Genomic DNA, 16,909 nt, shown 5'->3' with positions numbered 1-16,909 from the left:
AATCGAAACTCGTGAGTCCAATGTGTTCATTCTCCATTGTACAGTTAAGTTTTGGATCCTACTAGTCCACGTGACGTGACTTAACGACGTGTGTCTCATGGGCGAGTATGATAAAATGGATCGTGTACTATAATCATCATTTACGAGTAAAAGTGATAAACAAAACATAGTTTGATGGCTTCACTTCCGATGTAAAGTATTAAGAAAGATAGTTGTCTTCAGTTATGTACTCACGATGTTTTTCTTTACCAGTAATGTTAAATTTTTGTTGTATTCCCGACATTCTCGTATCTACATCAGCAATGGTATATGAAAAAAAAAATTAAAAAATTGATTATTTAAAAGTTTTTTTTACGAGTTCAACAATACTGATTATTTGTCGAAAATGTATATTTTATGTCAGTTGAATTATGCTCATTTTTTACGATCCCAAACGTAACAGTCTAAACAAGACATTGGATTTGAGCGATCGAGGTCATTGAAATTAGGGGTGTACATGGATTGGGATGTTTTTTTTTATTATTATTAAAAAAAATCACACGAGAATACATGTTACATTAATAATTAAAATATTATAAAACTTAAATATCAAATATTCACAAGTCACGACCTATCATTATCATCACGTCAAATATTTTTTATTTTTATAATAATCTTAAAATCAATTATAATACTGTAACGCCCCAGATCCACCGCTAGTATATATTGTTCTTTTTCGGTTTTTCCTTTCGGACTTGCCCTCAAAGGTTTAAAACGCGTCTGCTGGTGAAAGGTTTACAAACGCTTGTAATAGGTGTGGTTTGTTCTGCTCCCCATCAACGTGGGACACGCTGGGATGGCAGATTGTGTAAATAAAGCAAAAAACATGGGCAAAGACCGAAGGGGCCTTAATTAGCGCTCTAATGTTGGTTTTAGAGCATAATTATGAGTAATTGAGACAGATAGTATGTGGAGGCCACGACTGTTATACCAACGCCAACTGACCTCTCACCATTTTCACAAAACCAAAGCAATTTATTCCCCAAAATCGTAAGAACTAAATTTTTTAAACTTTTAGAGAGAGAAATCTCGCAGCACAATTTAGAGAGAGAAACCCCTTCAAACCGGAAATGCTGCTTCAAACTTTTTGCTTCCGTTTTTTATAAACAAACAATCGGAAGAAGCTTTGAAAAAGGGGGGCAACCCACAAAAAATTTGAAAGAAAAAACCAACTTAGAGGCAGCTTTGTTCTCTGTTCTTCCTGTTTATCCTCTTATTCAACCTTCTATATTAGTATCAGCTTCAATCCGATCTAACTTTTCGAGTTAGCGGCGGCTGGGGAAGATCTTTTGAGGGGTTTTTATTGATACCCATTTGCGAACTCCAGCTTTGATAGCTTTGTTTTTGGCTATCTCAGGTGTTGAAGCTTTGTGGGTACTTGTTTGTTTGCTCCGATCTGGCTCGCCGAGTCTTTGGTTCCTTTTGACTCATTTTTCTGTATTGGATGAGTTAACACGGGAGATCTCTGTTTACAATCAACATGGTAACTTCGATGGAATGCTTGATATTCGTTTTGTTTATACATTTGTAATCTGTTGGATTTGATGGAATGCTTGCTACTTTCGGTTGAATTTTGAATTTGAACTTGTGCTATTGGGTAGAGTTTTCAATGGAGTGTGATTTTATTGCCATTTTCTGAGCTTAAACTATGTTGCCAGTTCATGTTGGTCTTATTTATACTCCTTCAGATTGTGGATTGCCATCAGGAATAGTTGTAGTTGTGAGTTTAATATTGTAAGTTGTGTAGGCTGAATTGGAATATGGAACACCTCTGGAAATGAACTGAACTGGGGGATGAAAGCACATCCAAGTTGTTCCAATTCGACCGAGGAGATCTTTGGTGAGATCCTATATTGGTTGGGAGGAGAACGAAGCATTCTTTATAAGGGTGTGGAAACCTCTCCCTAGTAGATGTGTTTAAAAACCTTGGAGGGAAAGCTCAAAAAGGAAAACCCAAAGAGGACAATATCGCTAGCGGTGGGCTTGGGCCGTTACAAATGGTATTAGAGCTTGACACCGGACGATGTGCCAACGAGGAGACTGAGCCCTGAAGAGGTGGATTTGGGGGGTCCCACATCGATTAGAGAAGAGAACTAGTGTCAGCGAGGCTAAGCCCTGAAGGGGGTGGATTTGGGGGGGTTCCACAACGATTGGAGAAGAGAACGAGTGTCAGCGAGGATGCTGGCCCTAAAGGGGGGTGGATTTGGGGGTTCCACATCGATTGGAGAAGGGAATGAGTGCTAGCGAAGAGGCTGAGCCTCGAAGGGGGTGGATTTGGGGTCCCACATCGATTGGAGAAGGGAACGAGTGCCAACAAGGACGTTGGACCCCAAAGGGGGATGAATGAACGAAACATTCTTTATAAGGGCGTGGAAACCTCTCCCTAGCAAACGTTTTTCAAAAACCTTGAGGGGAAGCTCGAAAGGGAAAGCCCAAAGAGGACAATATCTACTACGGACTTAGGCCGTTACATCTTTGGTCGAGTGCAAATAAATTAACTACCTATTTCGATGTTGTACATCACATAGGGCTGTAGTTTCCCCCTCTAATTTTATGTACAAATGGAGTTTCCCTGTTTAGGCGTTTGTTGGTGGATGACAAGTACATGGAACTGTGAACTTTACCCTTTAGTTTATATTAGAAGGCGCATATGCTGAAATGTGTTCATTTTAAAGTTAATAAGAAGCATTGAAAAAGTGAAGAGTTGAAAAGAGGAGAAAATAGCAAAGAGAGCCTACACAAAGACACTTCAGTTTGTATCTATCAAAGAAGTAGTATAGTTACAAAAAAGAGTACAATTGATCAAATGAACGACCCCACAATTCCGACCAATCTCTCTCGGCCATTAAAAAAAAAAAAAAAAAAAATCTCGGGTTCCTCGTTCTCCAACTTTCACACAGAGATTGACTGCTGAAGACCATAAGATTGCAACTTTAGACTTGATGGAAAGGAGCTAGTCAATGCCAAATTCTGTAGAAGCACATCGATTGGAGAGGAGAACAAAGCATTGTGTGGAAACCTCTCCCTAGTAGGCGCATTTTAGAACATTGAGGGGAAGCTCGGAAGGGAAAGTCCAAAGAAGACAATATCTGCTAGTGGTGGGTTTGAGCTATTACAAATGGTATTAGAGCCAGACACCGGGCGGTGTGCTAGTGAGGACACTGGGCCCCCAAGGGGGGTGGATTGTGAGATCCACATCGGTTGTATAAAGAACAAAGCACTGTGTGGAAACCTCTCCTTAGTGGATGCGTTTTAAAACTTTGAGGGGAAGCTCGGAAGGGAAAGCCTAAAAAGGACAATATTTGCTAGCGGTGGGTTTGAGCTATTACAAATGGTATCAGAGCCAGACACAGGGCGGTGTGCCAGCGAGGACGCTGGGCCCTCAAGGGAGGTGGATTATGAGATCCCACATCGGTTGGAGAGGAGAACGAAACATTCCTTGTAAGGGTGTGAAAACCTTTCCCTAGCAGACACGTTTTAAAAACATTCCTAATTTTGTTCTAAAAATTTGATCAACACAAAGCTGAGACCTAACTCTCATACTAGAACTCGAAAAGCTTCCACAATCAAGTGCTAGAAAATTTTCAACAATCATGTAGAATTTATGAATACTATCCTTTTTTGTCTATTCTTTTTGTATTTCAGATTCACGCTCTATATAATTCTGTTGTTTATTGAACTGCGTTTTACTACTTTTTGAACACTAACACTTCTTTTTACCTCTTTTCTGCAAATAGAGTGGACCAGTTAACATCATTGTAGGTTCTCATATCTGGATTGAAGATCCAAAACTAGCTTGGATTGACGGGGAAGTTTTTCGAATCAATGGCGAGGAAGTTCATGTCCGGGCTACCAACGGGAAAACAGTGAGTCAGGCACTCAGTGTGCATGAATTAACATCCAACCTGGGACCATTGAACTGATACTCGACTATTAATTGCAGGTTGTTACGAATATATCGAAGATATACCCCAAGGATACCGAAGCACCTGCTGCAGGTGTAGATGACATGACGAAGCTGTCATACTTGCACGAACCGGGAGTTTTGAGCAACTTGGCGACCAGATATGAACTCAATGAAATCTATGTAGGAAACTATTATCTTTTCTTTCTGTTCATGCAGTAAGAATCTTTCCAGATAACAGATATTTGAATATCAAATCTTTAACATCTGCACAGACATACACTGGAAATATACTTATTGCAATAAATCCATTCCAAAGATTACCCCATCTGTATGATATTCACATGATGGAACAATACAAAGGAGCTGGTTTCGGAGAACTAAGTCCTCATGTCTTTGCAGTTGCGGAAGTGGCATACCGGTAAGCTTCTCCTTTTCTTCGATAAATTTCGTTTCGTTTAGTTGTCGAACAGCCAATGATTTCTTGGTCTAGTTGTAAACTTAAATTACTTTAGCAGTAAACTACTAGTGTTGCCATGTAGGCATTTCGAACTGTCGTTCTTTATAAAGCACGACACTACCTTAAGGGGGATGAAAAAAAGACCGAAAGAACGAATTTTAACGAAAATTTTTCTTCATTTTGGCTTGACTAGCTTCTTCTATCCATTACAGGGCTATGATTAATGAAGGAAAAAGCAATTCAATCCTAGTCAGTGGAGAAAGTGGTGCGGGTAAGACCGAGACCACGAAGATGCTCATGCGGTATCTTGCGTACCTTGGAGGTCGATCTGGAGTGGAAGGGCGAACCGTTGAACAACAAGTCCTAGAAGTATGATAAGGATCTTTTAATTATAGTTTTAAGTATGTCAAAGTTTATATTTACTATGTATTATAGCAAACTCCTTGATTATTCCTTTCTATTTCCTCCCAGTCCAATCCTGTTCTTGAAGCGTTCGGAAATGCGAAAACTGTTCGGAACAATAACTCAAGGTGAGCGGTTCTACACGGAAAATTTTGTTTAAATTATCTACTATTGAGTTGAAATGATCACTTGTATGATCAATGGTTATGGGCAGTAGGTTTATTCAAGCCTTGAAACTCGATATATCTTCACGCTTCATTATCACTGCATGTTCTTGTGCAAGGGATGGAACATTCTTAAATGCTAACGACTCGTTTAACTTGCTCGAAAGGTTTATGCAACCGTTAGTAATTTTGGTTCAAAATGCAGTCACTTTGGTAATTGTTGAGCTCCAATGATTATTGGTGGTTGGCTTATCCAAGCCTTCAAACTCGATATATCTCCACTGCTTCATTATCACGGAATGTTCGTGCAAGGGACAAAACATTCTTAAATGCGAACTACTGACTTAATTTTGGTTCGAAATGCAGTCGCTTTGGTAAATTTGTTGAGATCCAATTTGATAAGAGCGGGAGAATCTCTGGCGCAGCTGTCCGAACTTATTTGCTTGAAAGGTCTCGAGTATGTCAGATCTCGGATCCTGAACGAAACTATCATTGCTTTTACCTTCTCTGTGCAGCTCCTCTTGAGGTACAATTCTCAACTTCTAAACTGTAAATCATTCACATATAATGGACCGATTTCTTAGTAGGGACGGTAGCTTGTAGACGTGATTCTAATCAATGCATTGACAAAAACCAGGAACGAGTGAAGTATAAATTAGAAAACCCGAAATCGTTCCACTACTTAAATCAATCTAGCTGCTTTGAATTGGATGGCGTGAACGACGCTCATGAGTATCTCGCAACCAGAAGGGCTATGGATGTAGTTGGAATCAGTGAGGAGGAGCAGGTTAGTTTTCAGTGTTTTTTTAGCGTAATCGTGCTGCTTCTTGTTGCATCGAAAGTTTGATAATAAATAATTCATTTCAGGACGCGATTTTTAGGGTCGTGGCTGCAATTTTGCATCTTGGAAATATTGAATTCTCAAAGGGAGAGGAGATTGATTCTTCAGTCATTAAGGATGAAAAATCAAGATTTCATCTTAATACGACTGCCGAACTGCTTAAGTACGTTATCTAAAATTTCGACATACGATGTCTTAGTCGTTATTAATACTTCAAAAGCTATCGTTTTCTAAATGTTTAATTTAGGTGTGATGCAAAGAGTTTGGAAGTTGCACTGATTCAACGTGTTATGGTAACGCCAGAAGAAGTTATAACTCGAACGCTTGATCCTGTGGCTGCTTTGGGTAGTAGGGATGCCTTGGCTAAAACGATTTATTCACGACTCTTTGACTGGTAATCTCTCTAGTCCCAAGGTCGGGTCGGGATCTCTAGGGCCTTCCTTTCTCTTAATACGTTTTCTTTCTGCAAACGCTCGTTTCTTCATCTCGGTCTATTTTTACTCCATAAAGATGATTTATCAATGTATTAAATGCTTCTTGATTCTGTTCATCATCCTTTTTTCAACCTTTCCTGTAGGCTCGTGGAGAAGATTAACAATTCGATTGGGCAAGACCCGAACTCTAAATCATTGATTGGAGTTCTGGATATATATGGATTCGAGAGTTTTAAATTCAACAGGTAATGGTCGTACGTGAATTCGTGAGCTAAACGTAATATATTTACTAGCTATTGAATCGTGTTTATTTCTAATAGTTTTGAACAGTTCTGCATCAATTTCACAAATGAAAAACTTCAGCAACATTTTAATCAGGTTGGTTAACTTGGATCTGTAAACTTCACCGTAAGACACTTCTTACGTTCTTGATCGAGTTCTGGTCGATTGTGTATATGCAGCATGTTTTCAAAATGGAGCAGGAGGAATATACCAAAGAGCAAATCAATTGGAGTTATATCGAGTTTGTCGATAACCAGGATGTCTTGGATCTGATTGAAAAGGTGCGCACCTCTCAAATGGCAAGGCCATACGCCCGTTTGGCTCCGTCCAACGCTGCCACCGCACACTTACCTCACTGTTATTTACCGTTTTTCTGATATTCAGATCTTAATAGTTCTGCTAACTCGTGTTTCGATATGAACAAGGGATTTGTTTTTAATAAACCACGCATTTCTTTTATTTTCTCAACACAAGATTTAAGTAATTAAAATGCAGTTCTTCGTTCACAGAAACCGGGGGGAATTATCGCACTTCTGGACGAGGCCTGGTATGTCAGCTAATATTTAATCAGTATTAACTGTTTCATCTTGATTATACGAAAATATTTTCGATTCTTCCTTCCATTCTCATTTCTTTTTGCTCCATACAGCATGTTTCCTAAATCTACACACGAAACGTTCGCTCAAAAGTTATACCAAACGTTCAAGAACAACAAGCGCTTCATCAAGCCGAAGCTATCTCGTACGAGTTTTACAATATCTCATTATGCGGGCGAGGTAAAGTATATTAAGCTCGTTTCTTAGTTTTTTATGCTCCAAGCTTAGATGCATCCCTTCTCAAAATTAAAGAGACGAAAAAAATGCTTCAGGTGACTTATTTGGCAGATCTATTCTTGGACAAAAACAAAGACTACGTGGTAGCCGAACATCAGGCGCTATTGACATCCTCGAAATGCTCCTTTGCAAGAGCTTTATTTCCACCTCAACCCGAGGAAACATCAAAATCCTCAAAATTTTCTTCCATTGGTTCGCGTTTTAAAGTACGGTTGGCTAACTTGAAATTCATGTTATGTTGTGGGCGCGGTATAATTCGACAAAACAGTGATGTTTTCACATTCTTGATTTTGCAGTTACAACTTCAATCGTTAATGGAGACGTTAAATTCGACCGAACCTCACTACATCAGATGTGTAAAGCCAAATAATACGCTCAAGCCTGCCATTTTCGAGAATTCGAATGTTATCCAACAATTACGTTGTGGTGTGAGTACAGTTTACGGTGTTGCATTAGTTTTGTTATGCAACTGTGTTTTATCTGGTTTTTTTTGTTAATTTTATGTGGCTTTTTAAACGATTTAGGGTGTCCTTGAAGCGATTAGGATCAGCTGTGCTGGATATCCTACGAGAAGAACGTTTTACGAGTTCCTCCTACGTTTTGGGGTTCTTGCACCAGAAGTTTTGGAGTAAGTTAACTTACCACTCTTTGAACATAGCTATCTCTTAACAAAATTAAAGAAACCGAAAAAATAAGAGACGAGAAATACGTGTCCAGTACGCTTTGTGCACTGACGGTCTTATATTACTACGATCCGTGCAGCCATGATGACAAGGTAGCATGCCAGATGATCCTGGATCAAATGGGTTTGAAAGGTTATCAGGTGATTTCATTATTGCTGTAAACTTTTATTTTTTATGGATGTCCTTGGCCATTTCTTTGGTTGGATTTGAAGCTCATGTCTCCAACACCCTCATGTCTTTTATGAGATTAGCTTCTTGCAATCGAGCGGGACTGATATATCGAAGCCGTTGGCTCGAATGATAGTCATAATTTCTTTTGCTTATTCAAATCCATGCTTCATCAATCAATCCCTCTTGCTGATAATTTCAGCTGTGATGAATTTTGGTTGCGTAACTGCCAGAGCAGGGATCTATGCTAATTTTATGTGAGATCCCACATTGGTTGGAGAGGAGAACAAAGCGTTCTTTATAAGGGTGTGAAGACCTCTCCCTAGCAGACACGTTTATAAACCTTGAGAGGAAGTTTGAAAGGGAAAGCCAAAAGAGAACAATATATGCTACCGGTGGGCTTGGACTGCTACAAATGGTATCAAAGCCAGACACCGGGCGGTGTGCCAGCGACGACGCTGGGCCTCGAAGGGGGTGGATTGTGAGATCCCACATCGGTTGGAGAGGAGAACGAAGCATTCTTTATAAAGGTGTGAAGTCCTCTCCCTAGCAGACACATTTATAAACCTTGGGAGAAAGTTCGAAAGGGAAAGTCCAAAGAGGACAATATCTGCTGGTGGTGAGCTTGGACGGTTACAAATAGTATCAGAGTTAGACACCGGGCGGTGTGCTTCCGAAGGGGGGTGGATTGTGAGATCCCACATTGGTTGGAGAAGAGGAACGAAACATTCTTTATAAGGGTGTGAAGACCTTTCCCTCGCAGACGCGTTTTAAAAACCTTGAGGGGAAATCCGGAAGTGAAAGCCTAAAGAGGACAATACTTGCTAGCGGTGGGCTTGGGCTGTTACATTTTAAGTCTTTAGTTGACGTGCAGTATGGGAAACCTCATCCTTGTATTGTGTTAACTGCACACATTTACTCGAGTATTGTGTTAAGTGCACACATTTACTCGAACTTTGAGTCTAGTGTCCAAGGCCCTATGTGCCTTGATGGTGTTGGATATCCAAGTAACTCAATTCTTTTGGCATCCATAATAATACTTGTTTGAGGGTGTTGAGCATTTCCAAGACTTATTTATGTGTTATCACTGTGGTTGGGCAGATTGGTAAGACAAAAATCTTCCTGAGGGCTGGCCAGATGGCTTCTCTGGATGCAAAGAGAACAGAGGTGCTTAGCAATGCTGCCAGAACTATTCAAATGCAAATTAGAACGTTTATTGCACGCAAGGAGTTCGTTGCGTTACGTAAAGCTGCTATACAAGTGCAATCATTTACTCGAGGTACTTTCTTGGACGGTCTTAGAAATACCGCTTGCTCGTTTCTTATTAGTCTTTTTTTTCATTGTAAAATATTCTTTAGCACGGCAAGAAATCATGAAATTGTTCGGAGTCCTTAGAGTTAGAAGAAACTTCAGTGGCTTACATCGATGACAGTCTCGGAATCCCATGTTCTCGTTTTTATAAATTCTTTGACCACTTACTACTCCTTTTGGTAGGCAGGGTGTGTTAGGAATCACGACTCTCTACAATGGTATGATATTGTCCACTTTGAGCATAAGCTCTCGTGGCTTTGCTTCTCGTTTACCCAAAAGGCCTTATACCAATGGAGATGTATTCCTTACTTATAAACTCATGATTAGATCCCTTAATTAGCCAACGTGGGACTCCCTCCCAAAAATCCTCCCTGATGAACAAAGTACACCATAGAGCCTCCCCTGAGACCTATGTAGCCCTCGAACAACCTCTCCTTAATTGAGGCTCGACTCCTTTCTTTGGAGCCCTCGAACAAATTACACCCTTTGTTCGACACTTGAGTCACTTTTTGACTACACCTTCGAGGCTAGCAACTTCTTTGTTCGACATTTGAGAATTCTATTAGTATGACTAAGTTAAGGGCATGACTCTGATACCATGTTAGGAATCACGACTCTCTACAATTGTATGATATGTCCACTTTGAGCAATAAGCTCTCGTGGCTTTGCTTTTGGTTTCTTCAGAAGGCCTTATACCAATGGAGATATATTCCTTACTTATAAACCCACGATCATCTCCTTAATTAGCCAACGTGGGACTCCCTCCCAACCGAGGATGTCTAGTAATCCTTCTTTGTATTCTCTCCTATTGTCATACTTGTCCTTTCCTATCAAAATTCTAACGCACGTTCGTTTCCAATTATAATTAGGTGTATTGGCTCGAAATCTATTTGAGCAGCTACAACGGGAAGCGGCAGCTTTAAAGATCCAGAAGTGTTTCAAGCGATATACTGCTCGAAAGTCATACTTAGATTTGCTTTCATCAGCAATCACATTGCAAACAGGGTTACGGGCAATGAAGGCTCGTGACGAATTCAGATTTAGAAGGCGTACTAAGGCAGCAATTATCGTTCAGGTCCTGTTTCTTTTCCGTTTTAGGGTGGTTATATGAATATATGAAATTTAGAACTCGATCTGGAGATTCTGATTCCTTTCGGGTGAGTCTTACAGGCACGTTTGCGGTGTCACATGGCATATTCTTACTATACGAGACTCCAAAAGGCTGCATTAACCACACAGTGTAGTTGGAGGCGACGAGTAGCCCGAAAGGAGCTAAGAAAACTGAAAATGGTTCAAACACATCACTTGACTTTGTATATTTTGTATTTAGGATGACTGTTGAATGAAGACACTCATATATTTTATGTATGCATGAAGGCTGCAAAGGAAACCGGTGCACTCAAAGAAGCAAAAGACAAATTAGAAAAACGTGTCGAAGAACTTACATGGCGCTTACAACTCGAGAAGCGAATGAGGGTAATTTCTTGATTACTTTCTTTTGTTTATCGTAACGTGTGGATCTAGGTGCAGACACCAAAGATCTCTGCCCTTCCATCCCTTGGATAGATAGAGAGGGAGGGCAAAGCGGTACGTGAGTTGGGTTCAGAACGTCGTGAGACGGTTCGGTCCATATCCGGTGTGAGCATTAGCGTGAAACAAAACAGCCCGACATTGTTCAGCAGCTGATATGTATGTTTTTCCCACTGAATTGTAGACTGATCTGGAAGAGGAGAAAGCTCAAGAAATTGCTAAATTACAAGATGCTTTACACAATATGCAATTACAAGTTGAAGAAGCAAATGCTCGAGTTATCAAAGAACGAGAGGCGATTCAGAAAGCTATTGAAGAAGCACCTCCAGTCGTCAAGGAAACTCCCGTTTTCGTCGAGGATACCGAAAAAATCAATTCCTTAATGGCTGAGGTGGAGAGTTTGAAGGTAGGTTTGTACTTTTTGTACCATTTTAAGTATAATCAACCACAATGCCACAAAGGAGCTCTAACCTTCAGCTAAGAGTGATTCTAGAGGAAAGTTAAGGATAATCTAACCCAGAGATTTACAGGCTTCATTGCTGTCGGAGAAAACGACAGCTGAAGAAGCAAGAAAAGCTTGTACCGAAGCCGAAGTTAAAAGTATGGAGCTGACCAAAAGACTTCAAGATTCAGACAAGAAAGCGGATCAGCTTCAGGAGTCGTTGCAGCGGTTCGTAGGAGTGATTAAATCTTTGCATCTATTGTTTATTTACATCAAACTGGTTATGTCTTTAAAGTCAATAATGAAACTATATTCTATGCATCAGGCTTGAAGAGAAGCTTTCGAATTCGGAATCAGAGAACCAGGTACTTCGTCAACAAGCCTTGACTATGTCGCCGACGGGAAAAGCTTTATCTGCAAGACCGAAGTCGATGATTATTCAGGTATATTATGGTGTTCGTATGATCCTCTGGTCTTTTAACTAAGATATTATCTTTGATACGTACCACCATTGTTTGGTTGAAACTTCAGAGGACACTAGAGAACGGAAATATTTCGCACGGAGAGGTCAAAGTATCGTCGGTAAGGGAAACTAATTTTTATGACAACAAAAGAACAATTTTAGTATATAGAAATTTTGTATCTTAAATTATATACTATGTATATCAGGATACAGCTCTTGCATTATCGAATCTACGCGAGCCTGAATCGGAAGAAAAACCACAGAAATCGCTTAATGAAAAGCAGCAGGTAAGAAGGGTTCTTAGCATTATTAAAAAGAGGAGACTGGGAGGGGTTTACTGTGAGATCCCATATCGGTTGGAGAGGAGAATGAAACATTCCTTATATGGGTGTGGAAACCTCTCCCTAGCAGACGCCTTTTAAAAATCTTGAGGGAAAACCCGAAAGGGAAAGCCCAAAGAGGACAATATTTGCTAGCGGTGGGCTTGGGCTGTTACAAATGGTATCAGAGCCAGACACCGGATGGCGTGCTAGCAAGGATGCTGGACACCTAAGGGGGGTGGATTGTGAGATCCCACATCGGTTGGAGAAGAGAACGAAACATTCCTTTTATAAGAGTGTGGAAACCTCTCCTTAGCAGACGCGTTTTAAAAATCTTGAGGGGAAGCTCGAAAGGGAAAGCCCAAATAGGACAATATTTGCTAGCGGTGGGCTTGGGCTGTTACAAATGGTATCAAAGCCAGACACCGAATGGCGTGCTAGCAAGGATGCTGGACACCTAAGGGGGGTGGATTGTGAGATCCCACATCGGTTGGAGAGGAGAACGAAACATTCCTTTTATAAGAGTGTGGAAACCTCTCCTTAGCAGACGCGTTTTAAAAACCTTGAGGGGAAGCTCGAAAGGAAAAGCCCAAAGAGGACAGTATCTGCTAGCGGTGGGCTTGGGCTGTTATGAATGGTATTAGAGCCAGACACCGAGTGGTGTGCCAGCAAGGATTCTGGACCCTTAAGGGGGGTGGATTGTGAGATCCCACATCGGTTGGAGAGGAGAACGATACATTCTTTATAAGAGTGTGAAAACCTCTCCCTAGCAGACGCGTTTTGAAAACCTTGAAGGGAAGCCTGAAAGGGAAAGGCCAAAAAGGACTATATCTGCAAGCGATAGGCTTGGGCTATTACAAATGATATTAAAGCTAGACACTAAGCGGTGTGCCAGCGAGGACGTTGGGACCCCAAGGGGGGTGGACTGTGAGATCGTCCCACATCGATTGGAGAGGAAAACGAAAAATTCCTTATAAGGGTGTGAAAACCTCTCCCTAGTAGACGCATTTTAAAAGTCCAAAGAAAACAATATCTGCTAGCGGTGGGCTTGGACTGTTACATTTATGCAAAAGTTGATTCTCCTTCGTGTTCGAGAGTAATTAGTTCATTTCTTCTATGCATTATGATGTTCAGGAGAACCAGGACCTTCTAGTAAAGTGCATATCAAAAGACTTGGGCTTTTCTGGAGGCAAACCAGTAGCTGCTTGTGTCATATACAAATGTCTTCTTCACTGGAGGTCGTTCGAAGTCGAAAGAACGAGCATATTCGATCGACTCATTCAAACAATAGCTTCGTCGATAGAGGTTATATGCAACGTTTGCTTCTGAAACAATTCTGTAGTGCTTGTCTGGTGAATTCATCTACATATTATTAACACTTGTGGCTTTAACTCTACTGAAGGTCCAGGATAACAATGATGTATTAACTTATTGGTTATCTAATACATCCACATTACTGTTGCTCCTTCAACACACTCTGAAAGCTAGTGGAGCTGCTAGCTTGACTCCTCAAAGGAGGAGAACTTCTACAGCTTCTCTTTTCGGAAGGATGTCTCAAGTACGACACGTCTCGACGTTCTTTCAGGCATTTATATTTTTTCGTTATTTCTTCTTAATCGCTGCTCATTTCCTCTTTTCACATTGCAGGGATTAAGGGGATCTCCGCAAAGTGGTGGACTATCGTTTCTTAACGGTCGGGGGCTGGGTCGAGTGGACGATTTTCGACAGGTTGAGGCGAAGTATCCAGCACTGTTGTTTAAGCAGCAGCTTACGGCGTTTTTGGAGAAAATATATGGAATGATAAGAGACAACATAAAGAAAGAGATCTCGCCTTTACTTGGATTATGTATTCAGGTAGTTTTCAAATCCTACCATCCTTTTAACTGTTTATAGAATGATAAAGAAACTTGTGAGATCTCACGTCGGTTAGAGAGGAGAACGAAACGTTCCTTATAAGGGTGTGGAAACCTCTCCCTAGTAGACGCGTTTTAAAACCGTGAGGTTGATAGAGATACATAACGAGCCAAAGTGAACAATATCGACTGGCGGTGAGTTTGAGCTGTTACAAATGGTATCAAAGCAGGACTAGATCCTCTCCATAGTAGTTACGTTTTAAAACCGTGAGGCTGACGACAGTACGTAATGGGTCAAAATGGACAATATCTGCTGGCGGTGGGCTTGGATTGTTACAAATGGTATTAGAGCTGGGTATCGAGTAGTGTGNGGGGGGGGGGGGGGGGAGTGGATTGTGAGATCCCACATCGATTGGAGAGGGAAAGAAACATTCCTTATAAAAGTGTGGAAACCTCTCCCTAGTAGACGGTGATGCGTAACGGGCCAAAGTAGACAATATCTACTAGCGGTGGGCTTGAGTTGTTACAAATGATATCAGAGCTATTAACTGGACGGTGCGAGGCACTGGTCGGAGTAGGGCTAGATCTCTCCACAGTAAGCGTGTTTTAAAACCATGAGGTTGATGACGATACATAACGGGCCAAAACGGATAATATTTGCTAGCTGTGGGCTTGGGTTATTACACGTTCCAGGCGGTGTGCCAGCGAGGACGCTGGGCCTCTAAGGGAGGGTGAGTTGTGAGATCCCACATCGATTGGAGAGAGAACGAAACATTCCTTATAAGGGTGTGGAAACCTCTCCCTAGTAGATGCGTTTTAAAACTGTGAGGCTGACAGCAGTACGTAACGGGCCAAAGTGGACAATATCTGCTAGCGGTAGGCTTGGACTGTTACAAAACTACTCTCAGATCATTTTGTTAACGAGCATCGCTCCGTTTATTATTGTAATCATTATTTAACGCGATGTTATATGCTTCAATGATGAGATTTTCTTCCTAAAATAGTGAGAATTTAGTAGCTACATTCAATTCAATGCAGGCTCCAAGGACATCAAGGGCAAGCTTAGTGAAAGGACGTTCCCAAGCTAACGCTATGGCTCAACAGGCCTTAATTGCACATTGGCAAAGCATTGTGAAAAGTTTAAACAATTACTTGAAGATCATGAAAGCAAACTACGTGAGTCTCGAGTTTTGCATCATATACTAACAATTCATCATCTTTATAGCAACTACAACCACGATCTTATGCCCGGTTTTGACAGGTACCTCCGTTCCTCGTCCGCAAAGTTTTCACTCAGATATTTGCGTTCATTAACGTTCAACTATTTAACAGGTAATGTAATTGCATTGAGTATCTTGCTGGGCCGACGTCAAAATTTTCCTTTTTTCACTTTAAGGTGTCGATTTGATTTGTTTTGCAGCCTTCTTTTGCGGCGTGAGTGTTGTTCGTTCAGCAACGGAGAGTATGTGAAAGCTGGGTTGTCTGAATTAGAACAGTGGTGCTCGGAAGCAACCGAGGAAGTACGATTCGTATACACAAAGTGAATCGATTCCATTGATATTGTTTATGTGTTCTTTCTAATGATCTTCTCCTGTGCAGTATGCTGGGTCTGCCTGGGATGAACTAAAGCATATTAGGCAGGCTGTTGGATTCCTTGTAAGATCATTTAAATTAGCTCAGTTCTTCAGTAATCTATGATTTTGGCTAACTTGTTTATGATTTGGACTCTTTTCCTTAGGTTATTCATCAAAAACCCAAAAAGACCTTGAATGAGATAACAAAAGATCTCTGTCCTGTTAGTGATTCCTTCTTAATCTCTTGTTTTTCAAATGATTTCAGCCTTTGATTTAGTGTTCTTACGTATTTTCATGTTTTTATACACTGTTCTTCAGGTGCTTAGCATACAACAGTTATATAGGATTAGTACAATGTACTGGGATGACAAATATGGCACACATAGTGTATCTTCGGAAGTACGTTAACTCGATGGAATCGGGTTTCTCTTAGCTTTGAAATTATTGTTCTGTTTAGTCGATTCTCGGGTCGCTGTACCTCGAATTCTCCTTATTCTGATACCGCTCTTTGTAGTGCAGGTTATTTTGAGTATGCGAATTTTGATGACTGAAAACTCCAACAATGCTATTAGCTCATTCCTGTTAGATGATGATTCTAGGTACAATCTTCATTCAAATTGCTATGCTATTCAATCTGTATGGTCTGATCTGTTTCTTGTTGGTGCAGTATCCCATTTTCTGTGGATGATATTTCCAAATCAATGAACCAAGTAGACGTAACAGACATTGATCCTCCACCGCTGATACGAGAAAACTCCGGGTTCGGGTTTTTGCTTCAACGTGCAGAGTGACGCCTTTGTGTTCATGATCATGGTTTATCAGGGTGAAAATCTTGTCTGCAGTAGCAAGTCTCTGTGCATATACTCATTGTTTGTCACCATTCCATGTGTATAGTTCTATTAAATTCCATCCACCTAGCGACCGAGTTCAGATGGTCGTATAGGATGAATTTATTTCGCCTCTCGTGTTATTTCAACGCTGAGAGGGTCTTCGTTTAGAAGCCATGAAGCGAACACAAGTCCAGAAAATGATCTCCATTGCAGTGGTCCTTGATTCATTTGGTTTTGGGTGTAGGGCTGGTTTTTAGGCCTCTTTTTTGGGTTAGTTTGTGGAAGAAATTTGTATTTAACTCGATGTAATTTTTCATTCTTTCAAGAAATAGGAACAAAAACGTTATAATATATCCTCTTGATTGCATTTTTTTTT

The 16,909-nt window shown here is 40.7% G+C and overlaps 1 protein-coding gene across 1 annotated transcript; it reads left to right on the top strand.

Moving 5' to 3' along the window:
- The first annotated feature begins 1,025 nt into the window (after positions 1 to 1,025).
- Positions 1,026 to 16,900, top strand: LOC111780287 (myosin-17-like). Its single transcript, XM_023660645.1, has 39 exons — positions 1,026 to 1,522; positions 3,777 to 3,905; positions 3,983 to 4,126; positions 4,219 to 4,364; positions 4,616 to 4,772; positions 4,875 to 4,933; positions 5,336 to 5,495; positions 5,607 to 5,756; positions 5,837 to 5,973; positions 6,058 to 6,204; positions 6,388 to 6,489; positions 6,565 to 6,622; positions 6,706 to 6,807; positions 7,036 to 7,073; positions 7,176 to 7,302; positions 7,395 to 7,565; positions 7,656 to 7,787; positions 7,884 to 7,987; positions 8,122 to 8,182; positions 9,312 to 9,489; positions 10,391 to 10,596; positions 10,692 to 10,811; positions 10,899 to 10,997; positions 11,236 to 11,457; positions 11,582 to 11,721; positions 11,819 to 11,936; positions 12,025 to 12,075; positions 12,163 to 12,243; positions 13,411 to 13,581; positions 13,679 to 13,834; positions 13,924 to 14,130; positions 15,168 to 15,305; positions 15,391 to 15,461; positions 15,550 to 15,649; positions 15,729 to 15,785; positions 15,868 to 15,924; positions 16,022 to 16,102; positions 16,223 to 16,302; positions 16,371 to 16,900. The coding sequence occupies exons 1-39, from the start codon at positions 1,520 to 1,522 to the stop codon at positions 16,492 to 16,494; spliced, it is 4,584 nt and encodes a 1,527-aa protein (XP_023516413.1). The 5' UTR covers positions 1,026 to 1,519; the 3' UTR covers positions 16,495 to 16,900.
- Positions 16,901 to 16,909: the final 9 nt, after the last annotated feature.

The sequence above is a fragment of the Cucurbita pepo genome, chromosome LG18 (genome assembly GCF_002806865.2).
Source record: "Cucurbita pepo subsp. pepo cultivar mu-cu-16 chromosome LG18, ASM280686v2, whole genome shotgun sequence".
Classification (NCBI taxonomy): Eukaryota; Viridiplantae; Streptophyta; class Magnoliopsida; order Cucurbitales; family Cucurbitaceae; genus Cucurbita; species Cucurbita pepo.
Note: the sequence above shows the minus strand (reverse complement) of the source record. Positions and strands in the feature narration are given on the sequence as shown.